The sequence below is a fragment of the Numenius arquata genome, chromosome 10 (assembly GCF_964106895.1).
Source record: "Numenius arquata chromosome 10, bNumArq3.hap1.1, whole genome shotgun sequence".
Lineage (NCBI taxonomy): Eukaryota > Metazoa > Chordata > Aves > Charadriiformes > Scolopacidae > Numenius > Numenius arquata.
Genome location: NC_133585.1, coordinates 6,543,045 through 6,569,564, shown reverse-complemented (window position 1 = coordinate 6,569,564; position 26,520 = coordinate 6,543,045). Strand labels below are relative to the sequence as shown.

Sequence of the window (26,520 nt, the reverse complement as noted above, 5' to 3'; positions counted from 1 at the left end):
CAATACAAGCCTACAGCCACACTAAATTACAGTACCCAGAAGAGGTATTTGCAAATTGCAGTTTACCTAAAAACATTTCATAAAACATTGATTCCTGAGACACCTATTCACACCCACCTCATGGCATCTCTGCCAGTGACTACTCTGCAGCTGGCAGCGTGAAAGGTCACCACCTCTCTGCTTGCCACATCCATGGGGATTTCCAGCAGAGCTGGTCCTGCTTTGCCCAGTGATGAACCTCCCAGGTATGACAGCAAGCAGCCTGCATCCAAACACTGCAGTGAATACCACCTCCTCTGCTACGGGCAAGCTTTTGTCCAGGCTAAAGGACAGACACAGAGCATCACCAACAATATGGGAAGGCAGGAACATCCCCTGCTCTGCTCCCTAAAGCACATGCTACCAATTAGAGAAGTGAAAATGATACCAGTGGCTCTCATGATCAGTTGTAACCCACCCAATCCACTCAACAAGATAGCGAGGCAAAAATTCACTATAACGGTAAGTTTGGCCTGGGCAGTGCACCCCCTCCTTCTGCTCCCCAGCAGCTGAGGGGCTTGATGCGCCCAGCAAGGAGGTGTTTGCATGCTCTGCTTGGGCAGGGAAACGAGGCCCCAAAGACCAACAAGGGTCCTCAAAAAGACCAGGTGAGGCACACCCCAGGAGCACGTGGCGGGGAGCCCCGGGGCAGCAGTGTGGGCTGCACAGTTTACTGCCCGGCACCATGGACGTACTGGTCATCTGGTTTGGTCCAGGAAAGACAAATTTTGTGCATTTATGAACAAAAGAACTCAGACAAAAGCTGTCTCCGCTGCCTACCTTCAACTGAAATATCCTGCATATCGGCTTTGCAACATCCCCTCCGTGTCAAAGGGGTGGTGGCGCAGTCGCTCCTCACAGCAGCACTGACCACCCTGCAACTGCTGGCATGCCGTGTGGCCACCACAGGGCCGGTCCAGCCCCGCTGTGGCGTCTGGTGCCACCAGACACGGGAAGATCACAGGTCAGGCAACGTTTTGAATCCTTCCACTTTGCCAGCTGGTGTGCCCTGTCCTTCTGTCAGCACAAAGCTTCTCAAAGCCGAGGGTGGCGAGGACGTCTCTTTGGAAACGAAGGGATCTCGAGCCATTTGGAGGATTTCTAGAAAAGCATTGTGAGCAGAGCAGCAGTAGAGAAGATAATGATTTAATTGCTTCATAAATTAATTTCGTTTAGGTAGGAGAGAGGATGCACCCGGGAACCGGCAGTCCCACATGGAATGCGGGACCAAACGCTCCCTCAGGAGTCGACGTTCGCTGCCCAGTTCTCTCGAGAGCTGGAGGACACCCGAGCGCCCGCCTGCGCCGGGGTCTACCCCCTTAAATTCTATCTCTTTAGCTCAGAATCGGGTTTAGATTTACTACAGTTATTTCCCCCCTGGTTTCCCTCGGCCGGCGGGCCAAGGGGAACCCCCTCACAGGCGGCGCCGCTCCCCGCAGAGGGAGGCCAGAGGCGGCCGCCAGATGGCGCCCTCGGCCCGCGGCCGGCAGCGCGAGGGGCGGGGCGGGGCCCTCAGTACAGCACGACTTACCCCTTCATAAACATCATCGCACCGATGCGTGCCTAATGAAGATCGGGTTAAGGTGTGCTCTTAATCACGCCGCCACGGATCAGTAAAATCTCCAAGGGCTCTGCCCTCCCAGCTGTGCCGGGCCGGGCTCCAGCCGGGGCACGTGTAACCCGGACTCGGGGCACCGCGGACGCGCCGAGACCGATCAGCGAGGCGCGTGTGTAACAGCCAATTAGTATTTTAATGCTCATAGGAGCACAGGCAAAGTAAACCCAAAATAAAGGTACCGAGTTGCTACCAATGCAAAATCATAGAATGGTTCGGGTTGGAAGGGACCTTAAAGATCATGGAGTTCCAACCCCCTGCCATGGGCAGGGACACCTCCCACCAGACCAGGTTGCTCAAAGCCCCATCCAGCCTGGCCTTGAACACCTCCAGCGATGGGGCAGCCACAGCTTCTCTGGACAACCTGTTCCAGTGTCTCACCACCCTCACAGGAAAGAATTTCTTCCCGATATCTAGTCTAAATCTCCCCTCTTTCAGTTTAAAACCATCACCCCTCGGTCCTATGGATCCACTAAGAGTCCCTCCCCATCTCTGCTGTAGCCCCCTTTAGGTACTGGAAGGCTGCTTTAAGGTTTCCCTGGAATAAACAAACAGAGTCTTTACTTTAGAATTAGGATCTTCCCCCACAGATCTAGGACAAAGAACATCCCATGAAAACAGCCACAAACCCTTGGAAGATTTCGGATGCGTGCACCGCTGTTAACGGGCGGTGATTGTACCGCAAGTATTTTCATGGTATCAGTTTCAGCATAAAATTCTCATTTTAAAAAAAACACATGCTGCAGTAAAGGTCAAATGTTTGGAGCTGAAACAAAATCTGACTGCTTGCCCTCTTTAAAGGTCTGTCAGCACTTTTCCCAACACCAGTAGGTAAGTGTAGATATGAACCAAATCTCAGAGTGTGTGTAACACCCCACGTGTCATCTAATAAGCATTTTTGTAAGTTTCAATTGCATATTATCTTTCAGCAATTGCTGTAGGAAAAAAAGTTTGCCTGTTTTCACATGAGCACCGGTGTCAAACTCTCAGCTGAAGCAGACGATGCAGTACATTAGGCTCACAAAAATTCATTCAGCTGTTCATTTGCTTTCCATCTGACCCAGCAGCATGTGGACACACAGACACAACAGGCAACTAAAAGGCAGGCCCAGGAACAGTCACGAGAAGGGAACCATCATAACATACAATGAAAGCACACTACAGTGATTAGTATGATCTGTGTCTTTATTCCAATTCCAGATCAGGAACAGAAATATTCCACTGCAAAGGGAGACTGACAAACACGATAAAACTGCTTGCCATAAACGTAGCCCTTTCACATCATGCAAGAACCCAACCAGCCTTTTTTGGGGGGGGGGGCTTTCCTTTCTGCCAGTTCACAAGGAAGCATTTGAACCTGCCCTTGTGACACTGCTGCCACCCAGTACTTATCATTATTAGTGGCTTACCTTGCGCAGAATTGCCTCTGCCTTTGCTGGCTGGTTTGATAAGGAAGCGAGGACCTTTGACATAAGCAGGGCTGAATCATCCACACAAGGGCTGTCCTCTGTTTGCTCAGTTCTATCTACTTCCTACAGAAGTGCAGTCACTGTAGATTTACAGGTGTATCTGTGCCCGGTGACAATTGCAGCGATGAGCCGAACACCAGAAGAGGACATTAGAGGGCAGTAAGCACACTCTCTTACTACCTGCCTTTATCCCAGCCAGAGCCAAGGGAAATAGAAAACACCAGTGCCCCAGTGCTTGGGGGTGAAAGGTTTCCATGCCCATTCCAAACACAGTTCCAAACAAACTTCCTGGTTTTGAACGTCCGCAGTGTGCAAGGAGCAGATTGAAGAATACACCACACCAAGGTGAACCACGTGAAGACTGCAAGGTTAACTGAAACTATCTGAAGCATTTCTATGGCACAGCAAGAACAAAAATGTTCAGGTCACTCAGTAATTCGCAGAATCCAGGGTGTCATCATCTCACATGAAAGGATTTTTATTTATGAAAGTGTGATGATCGCAATACGCAGCCAGCCCGCCCCTGCTCCAGCCGTACCAGGCAGGAAGGCAGTGCTACAGTTCACACAAACAGGATGCACAGCCGCGCTCAGGTCACTGGTTATCTCAAGTGATTTTATTTTATTGAGAATGACACCTGAGGAAAGGCTGGCTGGCACCGAAAGGTACCACTAAGGCTTTTTACGTGTGCTGACAAAATGGAGCTGTTTAAACTACCAATATTCCTCACCACAAAACTCCAATTACACCACCAGCTTCTGTAATGCACTTGAAAGTTTGAAAGCCATTTTTATAAGCCTCACTTGAGAGATGTCCAGACATAGACACTGAACTTCCTTTTCATGCTCTAAATATTGATTTACAACGGAATATTTTACAAAAACTCTCATTTTCACAGTCGTCTTTAGTACTGCAGAGCCCTTTTATTTCTCCAGTTGCCAATCAGCATTGTAACAAATGAAACTACTTCAGGTTTAAAGGCTGAGGACTAGTGAAGCGACACACACAAGAACAGAGTAAAATGAACAGGTTCAAGCTTCCCATGACTAATTTGTACAAAGAACGCAAGAGAAACTCTGCAGTATCTGCTTTTATTTCACTTGCCCATTTTGTGACCTCAGGAAAAACAGCTACAAGTGAGCAGTAGTGAAGAATAGGGTTAGTCATTTCTAAAAAAAAAAAAAACAAAAAACCAAACAAAACAAAAAAAAACCCAAACCCACAAAACCCCCCACACACCAAAAACTCAGACCACTACAGCCCTATCAAAAGCTTCCAAAAACTGCAAAACACCAGTGCTGTAGCCATCCTGGTTTAAGGGTGCAAGCAAGGTACTGTTCATAAGCAAAAGACAGTCCTTTACCTGCCCAGGCACTACAGCTGGATGATAAATACAGGTACGCAGCATTTTATTATTTTTTTCCCAGAAGAAGCCTGGACACACTTTGTGAGGCACCAAAGATGGTTATACTAAAGAGAACCTGTACTAAAATTCAAATGCCTGGCCGCATGGTCTCTAGGTTTAAGTGGTCGAGCACATAAAACCAATTCAAACTAAAAATACCATTTATGACTGTTAATGAGTAACAAATTGCACCTTACGTGCTTCTTCCATCACCACATGGTGGAAGCGCTCCTCAGAAAAGGGCATTTAGTGACAACAGCAGCAAAGGTATTCCATAGCACAAACACTGCCAAACCTCCTCTTTGTCCTATAACAGAACTGGTCAAATGCAGTAGCAAACCTGCAGGGGCCTGAGCTGGAAGCTTAAGCTCTGCTCTACCTTCTGCAAAGAAAGTGGCTCAGCTTTTCCACAGCTGAAGCCTCAACACAGGCAGCTTGTGTACGAGGGCAACAACACAGGATGGAACAAGACCTCAAGCAAATCACTGGGACTTTTATGGGGGTTAAGTCTAATCCAGCATGAACCGAACACAGCTTGCAAACCAGAGATAAAGCTTCCTGATCCTAAACTAGCCACCTGCCTTATGAAGGAAGCTGCTGTGAACCACAGACTGCAAGGCTAAGTATCACGATACCCTTCTCAGCTATGAAAGATTGGAAGTAGGCTCCAGGCACCCCCCTGAACTCAGTAAGCCCCCATTCTTAAATGTAAGCACTGTAACTACATGTATTTAAAATATTCCACATCAAAAGCATTCACAGCTAGTTACGTTTGACCTTGAGGGACGCTACATTCCCAGACCAAGTATCTCTTGTACTTTCATTATCTCCTAATTCTATCCTGGAAAAACATGAGAGTTTTTCCATTATTCCACATGTTCCTGGACTTAAAATGGACATGCTACCAAGATTTATTAGTCAAAGGGAAAGCAAAATCGGATGCATTTTCCTGTCTCCATTTAAAATTAAGCCTTTATTTCAGTCATTTTTAAGCAGAAACCTCTCACAGCAGTTGGGACAAGCAGGCTGTTACACCATTATACTGTTACATTCAGTTGCAGAGATACGTCTCACTTCATACAAATATAAGCAAAAGGTGTGTTTGTGGTGAGGTTTTTCACCCCTTCGGCAAAAGCATCAAGGAGCAGTTCTTAAATGTCTCAGTGTGCCAAGTACACCATCCTGCACTCTATGCATCAGGAGGCCAACCTAGTAATGCAGTAAATCTTGCCCGTGGAACACAGGGGGAAGTAAACCGTCGTGTCATGACAAGTCTTACCTGACCGAAAAAGCACATTCAACTTGCTCGAGGAATCCAGCTGTTCAGTGAAAACCATCTGTACTCAATGTTGTCATGGGTGGGGTGGGGGTTCTTAATTGCACAAAGGTATAGAGCACTACTTCTTGGATTAAGTTAAAAGTTAAAACTAACTGAGCACTACCCTCTTATCTTAATTCTTAAAATATCTGAGGCACAAGTATGTGTGTGTACTTGTTTTATTCATAATTTGTCTTGGGATACCAAATGTATTTCTACTTAAGGTGATTTAACAAAACCGTTGACCTCATTTCAAAACATCCACTGATCCATTTTTCATTCAATGGCAATATCAAATGTTAAAAGGAACATAAAAACAAACATGCACACAATTGTACAGTTTTCATAAATGTCTATTTCATTATTTGTGGGTAGCGCATTAAACAGTTAAATACATTTAAATAATGTTTAAGTGACTGCACTAATGCAGAATTTTAACTAGATGGGTAACCAATTTAACTAGAAACCAGCTAACAAGTAACTGTCTAAATACTTCAAATACAGCTCTTGTTCTAGGTCATCCTTCTTGGGAAAAAAAAAGCCTGCTGGTCACATTGGAAATACATTTTAAGGCCAAATTCTTCTGATATCCCTTCTCTGCAGCAGTTTCTTCGCCTTTTTAAGCCTCCAATTCCAGGCCAAGACCAAGTTTATGGCCACCAGCATTGATGCTCTTTCCATCTATCAGGGCAGAGAGTGTAAGCTTCACACCTGTAAGATTTTTAAAGAGCACGTTTACAACATCAAATCAGAGTAGCTTTCATGCAGCTCAATCTCAAGTCCCAACTATAGCTCTTTTCATTACCTTCCTCTAAAGATTTCTACAGAAGAACCCATTTACCCCTGAAATCTGTTGAAAGCTAGCCACAGGAATCAAGCTAGACACTTTTTGTAAATGCTGTTTTACAAAGTGGATATACGGAGTCTCTAACTGGTAAGTACACAAGAGCTCTCCTTTTCTACATTAAGGTGTGCAAGGAAGAACGAAAATTATGCATAAAGATAGACACTTGTACCAAGGAAGGGACGGAATTAAACTATGACTTTTACTGGTTTTCAAATAAGGAACTAACCAATGGTAATACAGCATTAACAGGTGCTTTCATATTTAAACAGAACAAGTAAAGTTCTGGAGGTTTTTTATTAAGTATGAATAGCAGGAAGTTCTTTTGACAATCAATCATTATTTCAAGACCTGCTGTCATTCAATATGATATAACTGGAGAAAGCAATGCTAAAAAAAGACTGCTTTGCACAGCCTAAAGCTAAGCTATCAAACACAATACAGTCCACTCCTACACAAATAAATGACGAATATGATGCAGAAATAGCATTAGATACAACGGAATTTGTCTGGTTTAATAAAAGGTTTGATCTGCAACATAAGCTACTGTAAAACATCTACTTTAACTTCAAGACAAAGTTATTGTGAATAAGGGAAACAGGTGCATATAAATGCATAGATCCCAAAGATTTTCTTTCTGATGCATTAAAGATAAATATGTGATGTAATTCATGTGATAACCCTTACCTGGCCTCAGGGTCTGGGTGTAACCCACTCCAACTAGACTAGAATTGTTCACTTTTGCCTAAAAAAAACCCACAAAACAACACAAAACAAAAGCAATTGAAATGTTGTAACTGATTAGTTCTTTATTATCAGTCAGAAACTGGAATAACTATGGCAACATCACCATTATCAATTTAACCAAATTTTACTTGCTCTTTCAATAGCTCTGTGCTTACTGGGTTCTCACTCCCCAGCTATGCCCTTGTCCCTCAACTAACGTATTTAAGAGCAGACAGAATATAATAGCAGGGAGGACTGTTACTGGGATGAAGCCTGGCAGGTGAACTTCCCCATTCCCCCCTTTTCAGAAGCCCATAGAAATTTACCACCACAAAGCCAAAACAAGCCACTTCAGAAGACTCCTCCACACAAGAGAACTAGTATCTTGCAGGTCCAATCAGGCAAGCAGAAAACAGTTCATAATATCATCATAAACACCATGTACAAAATTATTTATCTCACTTTGTGATAATCCTATAGAGGAAGTGATGCAACAATCCAGGTTCAACATATAGAAAACATTTCTGCATATCACCTTTAACCAGTATCGCCAGAGTTCTTACCGTGAGAACACCACAGAGCTCCCCAAAAATTGGTTTTAAAAAAAAATTCTGTAAACTTACAGAACCAGACATGAAGGGTGATTTTCAATTTATTTTTTTTTTAATATAAATACATTAAGTCCTCTAGAGTAGCACAACATTTGACAGCCAGTCTCTAAAAGAGACTTTACTGTATGCAAAATTACAGAGTTTCAATACTGCTGGTCATAATTATAACTGCCTGAATTATAAGAGTAATTCATACAAGGCTTCCTGACCTATTACCTCCTTTTGTACTAATAACACACAGATTCACAGAAACGGAAAATACACCATGCTTAGCATAACCCTTTTGGTTGAAGTCATACTTACAGAGATAGAAGCAGTGGAATCCAACTTGTATTTAGCCGCAATGCCAAAGCGAGTGCTGTTGCTACCTGCTGTCCAGGCCAGATTTACAGCGGTTTCAAGATTGTCACTCACTTTCTGGTAAATTGACCCACCAAATTCTGAACCATCATTGCTGCACAGATTAAGAAAAAAAAGTTAAGTTTCCTATACTGGAATAACTCAAACATTTTTTTGTAACTACTTCAAATTTTCATTCAAGTGAGAGTTCTGAAAGTTTGAGTTGTTTCACATTTTTCAACAGGAGAAGGGGAGATGTACAAAGACTTCAGGGCAAAATTATTTGCAATAAGTGATGGGGGAAAAAAAAAAAATTTTGGAGTGCTACAGCTAGTTCTCACACTATGTTGCACGAAGTACTTGAATATAATTCCAGATCACATCCTTACAAAACTAGAAGATAAATGTTAGTAGTTAGGGAAATGGCTTTCTGAATTCTATGATTATTGAATACATATGATATTCCTAAAGAATTAGACGACCTTTTTAAAAATCTGTCATAGTGTTTGACATTAGTAAACTAAAATGGAATTCTTACAGCCCAGACTATGAAATGTTTTGTAGCTTCCTCCAATATCCCTCAACTTCCATAAACCCAGACGCAATGTCCATTCTCGCCCTCCAGAAGGGACAAACTTCTACCTCAAAAATCAAGTTATTTCCTAACTAAACACACTAGAATAATGCCAATTTTTATTAACTTAAATTGAAAACACCATTTTCTTCAGTGGGTTTTGATCAGCATAGTCTGAAGAATATTTAAGATCTAAAGGCAGCAATTCTGGAAGAAAGTTCATAAAAAAGGATGTCTTACACTTGTTTAGTTACACTCTAAGTGTTTCACGCACTCTTCATCCCAGACAGGCAAGACGATGAACCTACTCAAAACGTCCAAAAGCAAAGCTCTAAGTCTTGCTCCAGTAACTACTACTGGCCTACTTAACCAGTGCTACACTAATTACTACCTCTAACAAATCTACTGCCCTGAAATTATAGCCAGATGCAATTTAATGCGATGGAAAAGCTGGAAAAAGCATTATCATCAGCTCTGAACTGATCATAACTGAACTACAGCGCTTCCAATTCAGATGTACTTCCGTATTCGGTTAAGTTGTAGCATATATTATACTGTAAGCGCTAACAAGGCACAGGTATTTACTGTTTTGAAAAAGAGAGATACGAAGTAACATTTATCTAGGATTTCCTATTGAAAAATGCACTCCACTTAATGGCCTTACAAGCACCTCTTGGTATTTCAAGCATTTGTATTCTGACTAGAGGGAAAGGCAGAGAAAACCTGCTTGTGTAAATCTGGACACAATTTTCAGTACTTACACATTAGTGTGCAGTTGGAAGTCTCCAGTCTTGTAACCCACCGAGAAGTTATTTCTTGTCAATTTTGATTTGGCACTATCAAAAGTCATCTGATAACCAGCAAGCCAGCCTTCGTAACCAAAGACAGCTGAACCATGGATTGCAGGTCCAGCAAAATCGAAGTCAACATCACAGCCTAGGTTTAGGCATTCACGTTTATAAGCTGACTTAATTTTACCGCTTTTCTTTCTGAAACAGAAAAACAGTTATCTTAAGATAAAGCTTGATCTTCCGCAACGAACTGCTAAATTCAAGCTATATGACTCTACACAACGCATCCCCTAGACTTGGCCAAAGCACAGCTAGCCCACAGCTAGAAAGCACGGTGCATTTTGTGATTGATGTAGAGGCATTTTCATGCCTCCTGCAATCTTCCACGTAATTCTATCCCAGAAAATAAGGCAAGTGGGCTGTTGTGAAATGTCCAATACTAACCCCATAGAATACAGAGGAGAATCCTTTAGCACTGGGATTTGCTAATTTGGATCAATAGCAAACCATACAAACATCTATGTCAATACAACAGACCAGATAAACATTTACTGACCACGACTGTTGTTACTGCCCTAAGTAAGGTGAAAAGGTTAACAATTCTTACCCTGTATTTGGTGAGAAAGTTGTATCAAATGTCAACTTCAAGCCTTTGGCAATCTAATTGAAGGGGGAGAAGATAAGATAAAGGTATAAATTCAGTTTTGCTAGTTAGGCAAAACAAATAAATACTCTTTTTATCTGAGAGTAACTATATCTTAATCTTATTACCTGATCTTCAATTGCGATTTCTGTTCCCAGAGTGTTATCTGTGTTCCATTTTTCTGTGAAAGTCAGCCCATACTCAGCCCACTTGTATTTGGTCTCCAAGCTCCCATTCACTTTTCCAGTGTCTGTGTTCGATGAACCAGATGTTGTGAATTCCTAAAAAGGACAGTGTCCATGTTATACAGAAGATATATATGATCCTGAAAGCATTACACAGTGCAAAAAGAGAAAAGACTTTTCTTCAGCAAATACTAAGATCTTGTTATTCTATGCAACAAGTTTAACAACTTGTGGAGAAAGGAGGAGTGACACGCTCAAGAAGAGCTAAATGATTCATGACCACATGGAGGTCTCCCCAAGCTCCATCTCAACTGCAGTGTTTCTGCCACCATTACAGAAGATACAGGTTTGCAACATAACTTGGAAGCGAGGCAGTAGTTACCATAAGCATTCACCTTAAAAGCAGAAATTTCTTGAAATATAAGGTTAAGTCTGATACTCCTAAAGAGCAAGTTAAAACTTAAACAAAGAGCCAAGAACACTGTAAGCCACATAATGCAACTCCAGTAAAATTTCTTAAGGAGCACATATGTATTTTCATTATTCCAATCAACCACCTCTAAAGATAAATTATGTACAGCTGTAAAATGTCATAGAATGCCATCATTTTTCATATTGGGAGTGAGGTGGGTGGTGGCTCGTTTTTTTGTTTCTTTTTAAGGGAGTTCTCAGTCTAACTAATGCCCCCAGCCTTTCACACAAGCCACAGGCACACGTTTTTACTGACGTCTATAAAAATTCCTATTCCGCTGACACTTTGGTTTAATGATACACGGGAAGAACACTCATGTTTGAATTGTGAGCTAAGGCAACAGTCTGATTTTATGCTTCTGGTAGAGTCTTACTTGGAATGCTTGAAAGTATTTACAAGTTAGCAGTATCACTCACATCTCCTTATTAAACTAAGTAGTCCCTGACGTCTCTGACAATTTGGACTATCACAAAGAACAGAATGAGTAATTTCTGTGTACTGCTATTCAGAAACTAAAGGCAATACCTAGTAGCAGTCTCACGTGCAAATAAGGAGCTCTTTCCACTGAAATACTATTGCCCTTATGGTTTAAAAAGTTTATTATTTCAACTTTGAACACATAAATCAAAGTTTTGCTGTCTTCCTCCATGCACAGTATTATTTTCACATCAACCCCTCACACTCACTTCATCCAGAAGGAAACACGGATTTGAAATCACAAGTCCTTAAGCATTCGTATTCTCACAGCCCAAGACCTACTGTACATCGCAAGAGTGCATAAGCCTGTTCTTTAATGGTGGCTGATCAAATCTAACCACGGCTAAGACATTTATTTGAATTATGTTAGCAAACCACTAAACCACCCGCACAGCTACATAATTATAGTAAGGTCTATTTCTTGGCAAGTGACAGGGACTACACAACTTCAAGTCCAAATATCTTCAGCTTTAACTTCATGCTTTGTGCTATGCTGTGACAGCAACCAGTGTGTTAACAGCTTCAAGAGCCGCAAATTATTACATTATCTCTTATCTCTGCTTTAAAACATCTGCAGTACATACATGCCAGCACTTTCTCCTCCTGGAAAGGATGGCTCTAGAACTGATACGGGATTCACATGACAGCCTGGATTTTTCAGAGTTTTACCAGTATTACTGGTACTCCTCAAAAGTAACAAGCTATAATAAGAACAACTACACCTATAATAGGGCTCCTGTACACTGTGCTTCAGTTGGGATCTACACTTCTAGAAAAAACATAGCATGTAACTCACACCCTTTGTTTCTAACAGCCAGTTACACTGTTAAAGCTTCCAGTTATGGAAAAAAAAAAATAAATCTATCTTTATATCTTGCAAAGTCTGCTCTAGAAATAGATAAAAGTTACAGGAGGCTTGTGTGACCAAGATACATTGCATGGAACGTTATTGCAACACTTTAATATCTTTAAAGAGGAGCCAAAGATTCAACGTGCTAATTCACTGCCAACTACTTCACACAAGCATTAAGATGCCAGAAACTTCCACCAAATACAAATAGTATCACAAAATACTTTAGAAATGAGTTCTGTGTACTATGATTGATATATTAAAATACTTAAAGCGTCAGCTGTTTGTTCACCTTCACACATAAGACACCTTTAGTACGTAAGTCACAATTAAGACTGTAAGACTTGTGTGTAAGACAACTAATAAACCTTTTTATTTTACAATAATTACTAAACAGTGTGATACCCTCGTTACATTCAGAATAAAGTCAGATCTTCTAAAATTACTTTACACCAAAAGTTTATCATTAGCAGCATCTAGAAGGTGTCCTTTCTAATTAAATATGAGAACATATGCAGAAAAACATTAATTAATAAAAGATATTTAAACTTACCACTCCGGTTGCAGATTTTGTTTTCACATCCAGTTTCACCAACCCAAAACCTTAACAAACAGAAGTCAAAGTTACATCGATAGGCTTTAACTAAGACCATGCACATCTTCCAAGAAGGTGGTTTTACAGCCAGCCTCAGCTATGTGCCACACATATACATATATAAAAACAACCATTGGCTGACTTCAGTAACACTCGAATTTTAGATGCCACAGCAGGTAGAGGAGGTCACTCTAGAACAAACCAGGAGTTCTGTTCTATCATCACCACACAGAAAGTGGTGAGTAGCCTCTCAGTTGTACACTGTACATTTAACTTCCAAACAATGATTTCCAAGGGTAAATTTAGTGACAGACAAAATCCATTCTTTTCTGTTCCCCGGATGGCATCGGCTTTGTAGTCAATGCCATTTGAAGAGCTACCACAATGCATAAAATTAATCTCTCAGCACCAAGAAGAAATCTCCCAAAGTAAAAAAAAAAACTGCAAAAGTGGGAAATGTATAGCCATTGGAACTGTAATATACGTAGATTTTATGGGAGTGACAATTCATATTGTCACCCTTAGAGCTGAGCAACAGCCTTGGCAATATGCATTCCCAAAGACCAGAAAGAAACAGCACTTTAAGAAAGCAGAATTTAACTACACAACTGCCTGGTGTTTAAGCATTTTAAAATGCTGAAGGATTCTTTATCCCATTTTCTATTCCAAAGTAGTGTTACAGTGGTACATATCCCCTTCTGTATCAACAAATGTTGTGGCACAGACAGACCGGCAAATAAAGGGTACTCCTAAATTAAATTACACTTGATGCTTACATTCTTGCATACTTGTACACCTCTGACATTTGTGTGGCTAAAGCAGTAAGATTTAACAGACTTCACATCAAAACAACCCACAGGAAGCCTCCAATGATCTGTTAGTTGACGGTAATGATATAAAAGCAACGCACCTTCCCCCTCCCCATAAACACAGGCATTTGAGCACCCAATTTTACATGGAGGCTTAAAAAGGCAATTCATTGCTGTACCACAAACAACACAGTTTATAAAAGGTACTATTCTTACCATATCCTTTATTGAAGATATCTCTGGCAGATTTGCCAAGGTCTACATATGATGGAGGAATCGCCATTGGAGCTGAAAGGTAACGGACTAATTAATAGTGAACCTTTTACCACTACACACACACAAAAAATGCTAACACAACTCTTTCTTTAAAGATACTCTTTAAGGCAGATTCATATATGAAGGCAGTTAACAGACAGATGGCTCAAGCAATTACAGTATTCTGTGAAACACCTACAGATTTTCAGTAATGGTCACGGTGAACACTGAATACTTCTTGGCTTAGGTAATCTGCTTGTAGAGAAGAGGCATTACGAGACCACCCAGTTCTTCATTTTTCAAGTAGATTTCTCCATACATATTTAATTACCAGAAATAAACAAATCGCTCTGGGAATTACCACCAAAAACCAGGAAAACTGGAAATGTGAAAAACTATAATGCAGACAGTTATTTCCTGAAGTTCCACAAAGTAAAATTTGACAGATGCTTCAAGAAATTATCTGAGAGGACTTACAAGGCTTATTTTCAAGATGTAAGAAGAGTGCCTATCTGCTTTGCAACATCATTCACCCCACACTTTAAATGGTAGACATACAATTTAAAAAGGAATGTCTAATGCCATTAGCTTGCAATCTGATGAAGTTTTTTCCCCCTATAACATACAAGAGTTTAAGTGGCTGTCTTGCTAGTCTGAAAAACAACCAGGAATGCTGGGTCAGTGAGAAAAGTTCTCTTTAAAAAGTCCCTTTCTCAGAGGGGAGCCTCTGGCAATCTCACTGCCAAGAACCTGTCATTCAGGACCATCGATTACCCAGCCTCCCTGGCCCCATGGACAGATACCAGCCTAAGGTCTATCATGGACCTGTATGGTCCTCCACCCTGTGAAGATACACTCTATCTCTGGCTGCCTTGGGTGACTGTTTTCCCATGATTTCAATTGCAAAAGGCCACTACTACAGAGGCACTGTGTTTTAGAGTTTTAAAATACAGGAAACAGAGCATATTTCGAAGAGTTAATAACTGGGGGGGGGGGGGCAGGGGGTGTGCTAGATAAGCACCATAAAAAGGCTAAATACAAGCAAACAAAAAAAATCTCTTATCTTTTCAAACTGATTAGTGACATTTGTTTTCCACAGAAAGTCAGATTAACATAATTGACTGTTTTTCTTGCTCTTACGTGGGGTTTTTTTGTTGTTGTTTAAAAAAATATCTTCAGAGCCTCAAAAATAACAAGATTAGTACCCTCACATGTTAACTTTCAACTGAGAGCAGAAAAGATTACTTTCATTTTTATATAGTACATTTAACCAATATTTAAATTTTCAACATCTGGCTACAGAATTGCGTATCTCCTGCAGATCTCTGCAAGATCATAAGTGTGTTCAATAATACAGGACCAAGGCAAGATTTTTTTCCTTCTCTCTCAAAAAAGTTTCTTTCCATCTTTTCATGGCCTTATCTACATAAAAGGAAAACTTTCCTGGAACACCTGATTGAGAATAATTTCCTTTAGGGCACCATTCCACTAAAAAGACTGTTGTTTCAGAATGGCATCCACATAAAAAAAAAAAAAAACCCAAAACCTTATTACACCTGCCATACATAGCCTAATTGTATGAACTGCTACTATTTAAAAAAACCTTATTTTAGCAAGCAATGGTAAGGAAACAAGACTGTTTCTTATCTTTCTACAATTTCTAATGCAGTTTTTCCAGAGTACCCTACTCCACCTCCCTAGTCATAAGAGGGTAACTTCAACCTCCTCCGAGCAGAACCATTTACATTCACAGTTTAAACAAAAATAATAATAAAAAAAAACCACCCTTGTTTAGTAAGGGGTTCTAAACTCTACAACCAGGTCACTAGAACAAGACAGCCATGGGGTGCTTAAGAATATAAAATAATGCTGGTTTTCCACAGAGTTAAACTGTCTCTTAACAAGAAGTCAAACAAACAGAAAGAAGACCTGAAAATTATGTAGAGCATTTGAAGCTTAAAAAGTCTTAGCCCAAGTTCGAATCCATAATAAAGAATATAAGTCTTGAGAAAAGAAAATTCTATAGCAGAACCGATACTAATCCCAGTGACTAGACATTAACGGTTCCTATTACTTATTCAATAAAGGGAAGCAGGTGTTGGGCCAAATTATGAGAAAGTGTGGGATCACTGTTCCAAAATTTCTGCTGTACAGCAAGAGTACAATTCATTAGCAGTTTAAAATAATTTAGAGAAAGCTTAGCTATGTATTTTTCCTCTAATGAATAGGTCTCACTTCTAACTAGCATCTTCAGAAGAATAACTATTTCTAGTTTTCAAGTTTTATACTAGCCTTTAGCACAGGCATGCTTTTACAGTGTAAATAAATGAGCTTTTAGCTTCTACCTGCTTCCAATCTGACTAGACAACCATTACAGACAAGAGATTTATGCTAAGCAGTAACGTCCCAAGAAGTTAACAAACTGGTATCTGTGTCTAAATTTAAAGGATTACTACAGTAAAAGGATGTTGCCATTGTATCTGGCCTAGCTAAGCATCCTTCCCATTGCAAAGAAACCAACTAGCATTTGTCAGACACTCCAGCCTACAGATGCAAGTTTTGTGATTAAAAAGTTAAAACGCAGTACAACTGTCACACTGCTGCTCCAATCCTACACTAACAGGGATGGAGGAGGACAAAAAGGGAAAGCAGGATTTAACTTTGGGTATACTAAATACCTGATAAGGCAGTGCCTCATCAGAATGATTGTTAAATGAAAACAGGGCCAAAACAAAAACAAACAAACAAAAAAAAAAATAATCATTCTTGTGTCCTCCAGTGTTGGCAAGTTAGCTAGATTTGCAAATTCTTATAAGTAATTTTCTTCAACTTTATTTTGAAATTTCTTTCCCTTGAACTACTAGTTAGAAGTCTTTAAAATATAAGTACCATTTAACAACAAGTCATGAAAGCAACTATCACATATCTTATTCCCCTTTCAAAAACCACAGAATCTACTTGAATCAAGTGGGAGCTCTACCCTGATCTTTGTTTCATGCCATCCTAAAAAAAAAAAAGTTTAATTAATCTGTTACTCAAGAGCCACAAACGTGCTTTCTTCTTCTGTAAAAAGAAAAAAAATAACCTCAAGAACACAAAAGCACATTAACGTTATCAGAATTACTACATCACAATCTTTCTTCGGAATAATATGTCAAAGCTCGCTCGCACCCTATAATTAAAGGAATGTCAAGGACTTCTATAAAGACTTCTAACAATTTTAAGATCTCGGGATATTGAAGATCAGGCTGGAGGCTAGGTCCGGTTATAATAAAAAAAGTACTCAAGTAATTTAAAAAAAAAAAAGGCAATAACTACACTGAAACTGTATTCCAGTAGCATAAACAGCAACAAAGAAAATTATATTATTTAAAAAATACTTTGTTAAAATATGTTGGGCACACCACTGACCTTTAGACTTACACTAAAAGCTTAAATAAATACGTAAATAAATAAACCACCTCATTACCCTTGCTTCAGCTCTCTCCCTACTTACATCTCGGGGGCGGACACTCTAGTCTAGTAGCCATAGCTAAGCCAACTTAGAGACTCTACGGAGAAGGGAAGGAAAATTAAACATCTGAAAACCAACTGCGCGCTCTGAAACCGAAAGCGGGGGTTGGGGGTGGGGGAGAACAAGCGGAGCCTTCCCGAAGGCAAGGACACCGAAAGGGAAAACGGGGATGCGAAGAGCCGGGCCAGGCCGGGGGGTGAGGCGGCGCCGGCACACCCTCTCCAGGGAAGGCCCAGCCGCTCCCTCCCGGCCCGGCCCGGCCCGCCGCCAGGGCGAGCGGCGCCCGCTGCCGCCGCAAGGTGAACTCCTCCGCGCGGCCATCTTGGGCATCCCGGCCTGACCCTCCCGCCGCCCTTTATGTAACCACCGCCCGCCCCGGCCCGGCCCCGCACGCCGAGGAAGGCGCGGCGCCTGCCGAAGCCACGAGGGGAGGCGGAGGAGGGGGTTAGGGGGTAACGCGTGCGGAGAACCCCGGCCTGGCCCGGCCCGGCCGCCCCTGCCCCGCCGTTAGCCCGGGCCCGCTGGGGAAGCCACCCCCCGGCCCCGCCGACCCCGACCCCGCGCGGCCGCCAGCCCCACTCCCCACCCTTCCGCCCGCTCGCCTACGGGCGAGCCCCACCCGCGCCCCCCCCCTGCTCCCGCGGGGCCGATGGTGACCCGGTCCGGCACCTGGCTAGCGCGGGAGGGCGGCGGGGCCGGACTGAGTGGGGCCGGGGGCGCGGGCGGATCTCGCCGTGAGGAGGCCGCGCTGCTGCAGCCGCTGGCACTGGAGGGCGAAGTGAAGGAGACACCGATCCGCCCGCCCGCCGCCGCCGCGCGCAGGACCCCAACGAGCCGGGGCCGCCCCGCCCGACGCCTCCCCTGCCCGACCCACCGCGCCGCCGCCCGGCCGGCGGGGAGACGACGCCGCCAACGAGCCAAGAGTCGCGGGGCGGCGAGAGAGGCCGCGCCCGCGAGCGAGGAGCCGGTTGGGGGGCGCCGCGAGCCGACAGGCGCTCGGCGGGGCAGCCCCGGTGACGGAGAGGGGTCCTTCGGGAGGGCGGGGCCTGCGGCGGTGGGCGGGGCCGGTAACGGTGTCCGCGGGGCGGGAGGGGGAAGGCTCCTGAGGCGGTGTGGAGGGAGCGGCTGCTCGGGCTGCAGCGGCCTCGGGGTGCCGTCCTGCTGGGGTAACGGCGCTGGGGAGGGGCAGAAAGGGTCGGGGAGCCCAGCGCCGCCCGGGGGACGGCGGGGCAGAGGCCGCTGCGGGTACCGGCCGCACAGCGGGCCTGTGGCGGCCACACCCGAGGAGCATTTCTGCTTAGGAGGGTTTGAGTAAATAGACATGGTCCCCGACGTGGGGAGGGGAGGCCGAGGCGCGGTTCTCGGCAGCGCTCACGGGAGGATTCTTCCCGGGGCCACTGCCCTTCCCCAGAAACTGCTCGCCATCCTTCCAGGGCCCACCACCCCCGGCCTTGGAGCACCGACTGGTGAAGTCTTTCACCGAGGGACAACCACGGAGACCACCTCCGCAGCCAGCTGAGGTGGCTCTGGTGGTGTTTGCCCAGAGAGAGTGTGTTGGAGGCTGTCCTTGCTCCTCGCAGCCCCCAGGGCCCTGTCCCTGCAATGGCCAGCCCTTGCAGACTGCTGGGGTGATGACCCTTCCACAGGGATCCTGGCCTTCACTCTCCCACTTCCCGCAACTCTTTGAACACGTTACACCTAACGTAAATGCTCCTGTTGGTACCCCAAAACCCACAGACACAGCAACATCCACTAACGTGGCTGTCGTGTAGCTGTTTGACAGCTTATACTCCATCTAACAAGGTCTCTACCTCTTTCAGGCAAGTGCCACAGCCTCAAATTGCGTTAGCTCCAGTCACCTCCCACCAGAAGATCCACACAGCCTACAACAGAACACCACGTATCCCAGGTCAGAAGAAGCAATAACTTCCAGAAAGCTTTCTTAGATAGGGATGACCTTGTCGTGACTAAGAATTTCTCTTGGAGAACAGAGTCAGACGCCTGTTCTGCAGCAGCCACTGCACAGCTCTGCAGCAGGAATCACTGAGTCACCGCTGCAGACCATCGCCAGGCCGAGCAACTGCAAGACAGGCGTTTCCGGAATTCATAGCTCTCCCCTGCTCACTTGGAGGAATTTTGATCGTGTCATAATCGAGAAAGTGAAAATGATTTACAAATACAAATTATTATTTGCATAGTATGAAAAATAATATATATTATCACCCAACACTACCAATTTACCAGAACACGTGGTACAACAGCAATTTTCCAGGTTATTAAAAAGAGAGCAGATTAGCAGCAAGGCCCAACATAATGCCAAAAGTTGTATCAAAAGATAAGCAACTGCTTTTTTTTTTATATATATATATATATATACACACACACACAAGTCCAATACTTAACATCAGAAGACCCAACAGGTTAGTACGTTTCATTTTGGTATTTTTAAATAAGACATCTTGGCATTCCACAGAGGGATATGTATTGATGAATCAAGAAGGAAAAACCACACGCTGAGTGAATAAATAGCAGTAGGAAAAGAACACCAGCATATCTTCTTGTGCGCAGGAACATACATTAAGAGTGGATAGAGGTCTGATTAAGTAAAAATAGATTGTGGTGTAAGTTGTTCATTATTTAAAGGCATACATTTATTATTCATACCTATAGTATAAATCCATTCTGAATGAAAGTTCAGTTACTTACATGAGACATCAGCTTTTTGCCTTTTTTTTTTTTAAAAAAAAAAAGATTAATATTTTAGTCATGGTTCAGCTTTATTTTTAGCAATCCAGGAAAGTAATTACTGCCCCACCCTGAGCAAGAAACGCAATGAATCACTTGCTTTGTGAGACAAAGCAGAGACACAGTCAGAGAGAGAGAGCAGCACAGAAATTCCTCTGCATTAACGTTCCAGGCTTCCGGAGCGACAGCCTCTGCCTGCAGTGTGTTTCACTCTCACTCTCCCCGTTCCTCGCTCATATGACCCTGCCTTATTTCTCACAGCGTATCTGCTAAAGCTCTGAATGCCGGGAAAGGCACACCTTCAGGCCGGCAACAGCAACCCAGCTAAATTATTCTGGGCCTTTCTTCACAGCGCTCTCCTCATACCATTCGCTGCACACACCTCCTGTGCAGGTGCGCTCACCCTAAACGAGCTGGTTTCCTGTTGAAACTATGCAGCTGTCAGGTTTTGTGCCACTTGCTGTTTAACTATTACCAATTCTTATGAATACAGCCGTGCGTATGCATAACTGACATCACCGAGGCATATGTTTTACTGGTTCCACTTGGGAAAAAAAAAAAACCAACAAAAACACAACCCCACATCATTACATAAGTTTGCTACAAGGACATGCTATTTGAACACAAAGTCTGCTTATCTCTCCATATATTATAATCACAATTACTTAAGTAATGTACGTGACCAACAACAAGAGAGCAAGTGGCTGCAGTGCATATCAGTGTCCATCAAACAGCTTAGATAAGTTTACATTCACTTCTAACACAAGCCTGAAATCATTGTTTGCTCTCTCCTCCAGATGCAGGCCTTTAAGTTAAAGATTCGGTGGAGAAAAAAACCTTAGTGGAAGTCTAGTAACAAACAACTGAGTATATTAGGACTCCTCATTCTGAGGCCAGTTGACCTAAGGGACATAGCAGAGCCTATGAAAGTATAGCCACCAGGGAAAGGGTGGAAAATAGTTGAAGCCAGCAGGAAACGAGTTCAGAACAAGCAAAGCAATGGGGTTTTTCCACCAAAGGAGTGCCATTCAGTGGAATTACCTGTCACAAGAAGCTAAATGTTTATATGGGCTCCAGGGAAAACTAGACAGGTTTGTGGAAGAGAAATCCAGTGAGGATTATTAATTACTAATCCAGTCAACCATTACGCATGGCTGTGTGTCCTCTTTGGCGTCACAAAAATCCATAAGCTGCAAATGGAGGTATCGTTTAAGCTTACCCTGTTCTTATGCTCTTTTTTCAAGGCACATGCTGCCTAAACCATTGCTTAATTTATCGTCTTACAGGCAGGAGTATTAGGCTACCCACACCTTTTGTTCAATACCATACAACTGCCCTTATGCAAACCAGGCATCTGGAAGCCCTAAGAGGGCAACCAGAAGAGGCCCATACTGCCAAGATCCTTCAGACCGACAGGCTGAATGCCTTTTAATTTCTTTTCCCCCCGAGTAGTTTTAAGTAGCCATCTCTCAATCTAGCTTAAATAATCAGGAGGAAGTTTAACTTAAGCCCAATTCTAAGATACACTTAAAACAACAGGGCCACACAGAAGCCAATGCATTTAAACTGTCTGATACAGATACACATGCGGATAATCCCTTAGCTCAGAGGAACACCAGTGAATATTAGTCTGCAATTTTAGAGCTGAGAAGACAAACAAAAAGCAAGTTTCAGAAAGCCAATAAGGGAACCAATTTGTTTGCAGGCCCTACTAAGGTTAATGGAGGCACAAAGCTCCTTATAGCTACATAGCTAACGAAAGCTGATTGCCCATAGCTCTACAGCCAGAGCAAACTAAAAATCCAATCCTTGTGACAGCCTCTGGAGACACTGCACACTCTTCTAGTTACATGTTCAATGCTAATGCACCCTATTCCAAATAAACAGTAAGAGGGATGTGAAAAATGTTCTGCCAGAGAGCAAGGAGAAACTGAAATGAAAACCAACCTATGCAGAAGAGCCGGTACTTACTCCTTCTTTTGGATTTATCTTTGGTTGAGCATAAACTCTTTTTCTTCATTTTTCTTTCTGTTGCCATTTCTACTGCCTCAGGATTATTTTTTTTTTTTAATCCTCAGTAGCTCAAGGAATAAGCAACTTTTTAACAAAGTTAACTAACTACTGCCTGATCTACTGATCTCCATTAGTTTTCCCGGCACCCTGAAATAAGTAAATTAATGGGCTTCGTTCCTTGGAGGAGATACCTCCTGGGAAGGGAGGGGCAATCAAGTAATCAAATGCTGATTTGTAAGCAAAACACAACCATTCATGCAAAACTCACTGAGAAACTCAGAGATATACCCAGTGTTCCTAAATCACTTACGTGGAGCAATAGGTTTGAATAATTGGTGCGACAATTGTCAGCTGAAGTAAATATGAGAACGACTCCTCATTTCTGCTGCGTTGTTGACATTTCTGCTCGTGGTGCGCACTGTAGCAGTTACTGTGTCAGGTGGATGCATGGCACTTAGTTTTAGAGGTTACAATTTTATCAATTATCTGAAGTTTTTCATAAGAATGAGGATTACACGCCTCAGAAAACTCAGTGCATTTTACATCAAAGAAATTACATCGCAGATCAGCAGACGTTCAAGAATTTACTCACCTAGCTGAAAAAGATTTGGTTGCCTCCGTGAAACTGATTGCTTCTCTTGTTGTAAAGCTTGAGCCGGTGAGGGACACAGGTGCACAAGAGGCTGAACAATGTCTTTATGGCCTTGTCTCTCGCTGAAGCCACTGCAGGGTTAAGCCTAAATTCTGTAAATAACACTGTGAAGGTGGGGTTGGGAGGAATAAAGCAAAGCTGAGCCTTGGTGGAGGGGAAGAGGAACCCCCGGAGGGCTGTGCCCAAGCCATTGCCAGTTATGAACTGTGTTCAGAAGTCCTAACAGGGGGCTTGGGGAGGCGGAATGGACAACAGTTTTCCCCCAAACAAATCCTTCTTTGAGAAAAAAAATGTGCTTCCCTGGCATCACAACCTTTTATATTATTTACAGGGTGTTCTTATTATGCTGAGAGTATTCTGGTGGTGGTTTTTACTGTAAGCTTCTCTGGATGCGCAGCTCAAAACCTGAGAGCATCTCTACAGTAACAGCACATGTTGTTGGCCGTTTGATTTTTGAGGGATTAAGTTCTTTTCTTCAACAAATAAACAATGTAAAAATCTTAATAACATTTACTGTCATTCCAACTTACACTTAATCAATTTCTCCCTGAAGTCTTTCTTAGGGTCCCCTCTCTTTCTAGGGTGCCCGTTTGTAGCAGAGTTTACAAGCACAGCAGGCGATGGGAGGCCATTTGGAGCAGTCAAGCTGCAGGGGTTTCAGGCTGCTGAAACCTGAGCTCCTGCCCCAAATGGGCTCGGACTTCGAGGAAGCTGCAGCCGGGGACAGGCTGGCCGAGGTCTGGCACGGGTTCGTGCCTTGCCTCCTGGAGGTGGAATGCCACCGGTCCCCCTGGGTAGGTAAGGCGGGTCAGCTCGGGGTAGGGCCACGCTGTGGGACGTGGGTCTTTAAACAAGGGGAAAACTGCAGATTTCTGGAAGCAGATGTGTTAGGGGTGGGCTGGTGGTGCTGAGCGACGGGACGAGGCTGAGCTGGTCAGCAGGTCCCCACACTGTGCTGTGGCGGTCACTTTTTGGTTCTGGGTCCGCCATTTGGCTGCAGTGGGTGGATTCGATGCCAGTGACCCCTGAGTGAGCTGGGACCAGCCATTGCCCACCCTTAAAGAGCATGGGGTGGCACTCAGGATTAAAGTGGCTGCTGTACATGTCTTTTTCTTCAGCCCCAGCAGTCAAGACACTTTCGCTGAACAATGAATTCCCTGGCTGCTGCCTTTCAGGAGCGCAGGCAGTGGAGGGCAGGCTTTCCCGGCTGGCTGAGCACAGAGTTTCTATCTCAGAAATGCTGAGATAGAGCTCAGAGTTTCACAAACAGAGAGGGGCAGGGGGGAGAAAAATAAGAGGGAGAGGGTTTTCTGCGAAAGCAAACTGGCATCCTGTATTACACCGAGTGCTCGTCGGCAGCTCCCGCACCATCCGGCAGCACATCCCAAGGGAAAACAGGCAACACAGACAGAGTTGACCTAAACCCGATTGATCTCTGAACAGCTAGAGTTTCTCCAGAGCAATCTGACGCAGCTGGTTATCTGGGGGGAGAGGCTTATCTTGATAAGACAAATCACAAGAAGTGATTTATCTACAGATCTATTTTGACAGCTCTTGTGCTAACAAATACAAAACTAGTGAATGAGTTACTTTTTCCACCTGTGCGATTTCCTTGGAAAACTGTGTAGAGCACACCCTCACGTGGCATGGGCATGTGCAAAGTGAACAGATGTGAATTCTCCAGTCCTTCAAGGGTTTGCATTTTCATCTGAATACAGGATATTAGAACACAAAAAAAGACCTATGGTGTAATCTACTCTCTCTCCGTGGGAGATTTTTCCTCTTTCACAGAAATTTGGCTGTTTATATGTACGATCATGTTCTAGTTAGTTGCCAGGTGCTCACTGCAGGTCTCAGTGCAGCAGAGCTGAGGATAGTGATTATTATAATTAGGTTTGCCTAATGACTCCCAGCAAAATGGAATATTTTAGTAATATATGGTTTCATTGACTCCTTTTTATTTACTCAGAGTGAAGGTTCTAGTCCAGAAATTTGTGTCAGCCTGAGCGTTTTTTCAAAATTTTTTATTAAAATATTCAATGCTTTATAAGGGAAAAATGCTGTTCACCCAATAGGAATAGTTCTTATAATGGTTTAATTGAGAAGGCTCCTTGCTTTTCATGTGGAAACAGGTGTTTCAGATTTCATATGGAATGACTGCCCTTTTGCTGTCTAGTAGAACTCAGCCATTCAATCTATAAACTTCAGAAGGATCTCCCATGGTACGACTTGGCAATTGATGTCTCCAAAGGGTGTATTGATGGAGCATGAGTAATCTCTGCACTTAATGTAATTGGTCTACGCCATCTCCCAGGAGCAACTGTGCATATTTCATCCCACAGCTGAAGAAGTAGGATGAGATTTCTTATATGATTGTACAACTATTGTAAACCTGGCTGGGATTCTGAGAAGAACAGGAAGTCCCTACAGGTACCTAGGACTGGAGCGTGAGAACCCCGAATGCCTCTTATGCAGAGGAGCAAAGAATAGAAAAGGGTATAGAAACAAGACAGACAGAGAGCAAGGGCAAGGCAGAAGCACAAGTAAATACTAACGCAAGGGGATAATGAAAATCCGTCAGGAACAAGGGCAAAGGTGTCTGTTGACAAGAATGAAGAAAGTGGGGGTGTTATTGCAGATTTACCTGCAGCAACTAATTTAATTTTTATTTAAGATTCTTTTACCTTCTGCAAAAAGGGAGTAATGATATTGACCTCTTTTGTAAAGCCCAGCACAAAGTGAATGTTGAAAAAAAAAATTGTCCTGCTTTCCAGCCGTTACATAACTATCACTTTCTTTTTGATGTCACATTGAAATACTCGCACACCCAGGTGTAAAACTAGCAGAGCACGTAATAGAAAAATAGGTAAGATGCTGCTTAAAAGCCTACACAAAAATCCTCCACATTTAAAGGTGGCAAGGTAGGTACCATAAATGTGGCCTATCACAATCTAAAGAGGCATTATTATTTCTGTACAACCAAGCCATCACTAGAAATGCAGCATTCTAAATGAAACTAGGGAACTTCTTAGCTGTTCTCTTTTCTTTCTGTTTGGAAGGAAGGTGTGTCCAGGCATACCTATTTCACACCCTGAGAACACATTCACCACATCCTTAGAATTCAGGCATCGGAAAAGTTTCTCCTGCACTACAGTTTGGAGAGGCGTTTGTCTTGCATTGCAGCATATCTGTTCTAAAATGTATCCCCAGTGTTTATAACACAAATGCTGAGAAATTTGTAGAATAATGAGGTGCTAAGGTAAATCTCAGGTCATCATCCAAGGCTTCAAGCGTAGCAGAGGATGGCCATACAGACATGGTGCTTTATGAGAGCCCCAAAGATCTCCATCACCCTGAGCTGGGAGTAGAGAGAAGCCATGGTGTTCCTGTGGTGGTAAGATAACGTGGATCATCTGGACATGCATAAGCACACACCACATGAAGGCTGATCCTTGGATCCTGTCGCCATCCCTCCTCATGTTCACTGCAGATTCCATTATAGTAAAACAAGAAAGCAAGAGTAATATCTTAAAGGTTTTTACCAAAATAGAGGACCCCATCTTTTATACCCGATGCTTT

The 26,520-nt window shown here is 43.2% G+C and overlaps 1 protein-coding gene across 5 annotated transcripts; it reads right to left on the bottom strand.

The window, feature by feature from the left end:
• Positions 1 to 3,724: 3,724 nt before the first annotated feature.
• Positions 3,725 to 18,537, bottom strand: VDAC2 (voltage dependent anion channel 2). Of its 5 annotated transcripts, XM_074154700.1 has the most exons (10): positions 18,201 to 18,351; positions 17,514 to 17,568; positions 13,979 to 14,050; positions 12,912 to 12,961; positions 10,503 to 10,655; positions 10,339 to 10,391; positions 9,702 to 9,929; positions 8,331 to 8,481; positions 7,378 to 7,435; positions 3,725 to 6,557 (listed from the first exon to the last, which is right to left on the bottom strand). In XM_074154700.1, the coding sequence occupies exons 2-10, from the start codon at positions 17,545 to 17,547 to the stop codon at positions 6,466 to 6,468; spliced, it is 891 nt and encodes a 296-aa protein (XP_074010801.1). In that variant the 5' UTR covers positions 17,548 to 17,568; positions 18,201 to 18,351; the 3' UTR covers positions 3,725 to 6,465. The 5 variants fall into 5 exon arrangements, with proteins under 5 accessions (XP_074010801.1, XP_074010804.1, XP_074010803.1 ...); XM_074154703.1 differs by lacking the exons at positions 17,514 to 17,568; positions 18,201 to 18,351 and adding an exon at positions 18,406 to 18,537; XM_074154702.1 differs by lacking the exon at positions 17,514 to 17,568 and having other exon boundaries at positions 18,201 to 18,403.
• Positions 18,538 to 26,520: the final 7,983 nt, after the last annotated feature.

Excerpts from the sequence above, each read along its gene's own strand:
- VDAC2 (XM_074154700.1), bottom strand. The coding sequence starts at position 17,547 with ATGGCTACTAGACTAGAGTGTCCGCCCCCGAGAT. Across the intron at positions 10,656-12,911 it reads CAAAATCTGCAACCGGAGTG|GAATTCACAACATCTGGTTC; the intron begins GTAAGTTTAAAT and ends TGTCCTTTTTAG. Across the intron at positions 8,482-9,701 it reads TTCCAACTGCACACTAATGT|CAATGATGGTTCAGAATTTG; the intron begins GTAAGTACTGAA and ends TAATCTGTGCAG.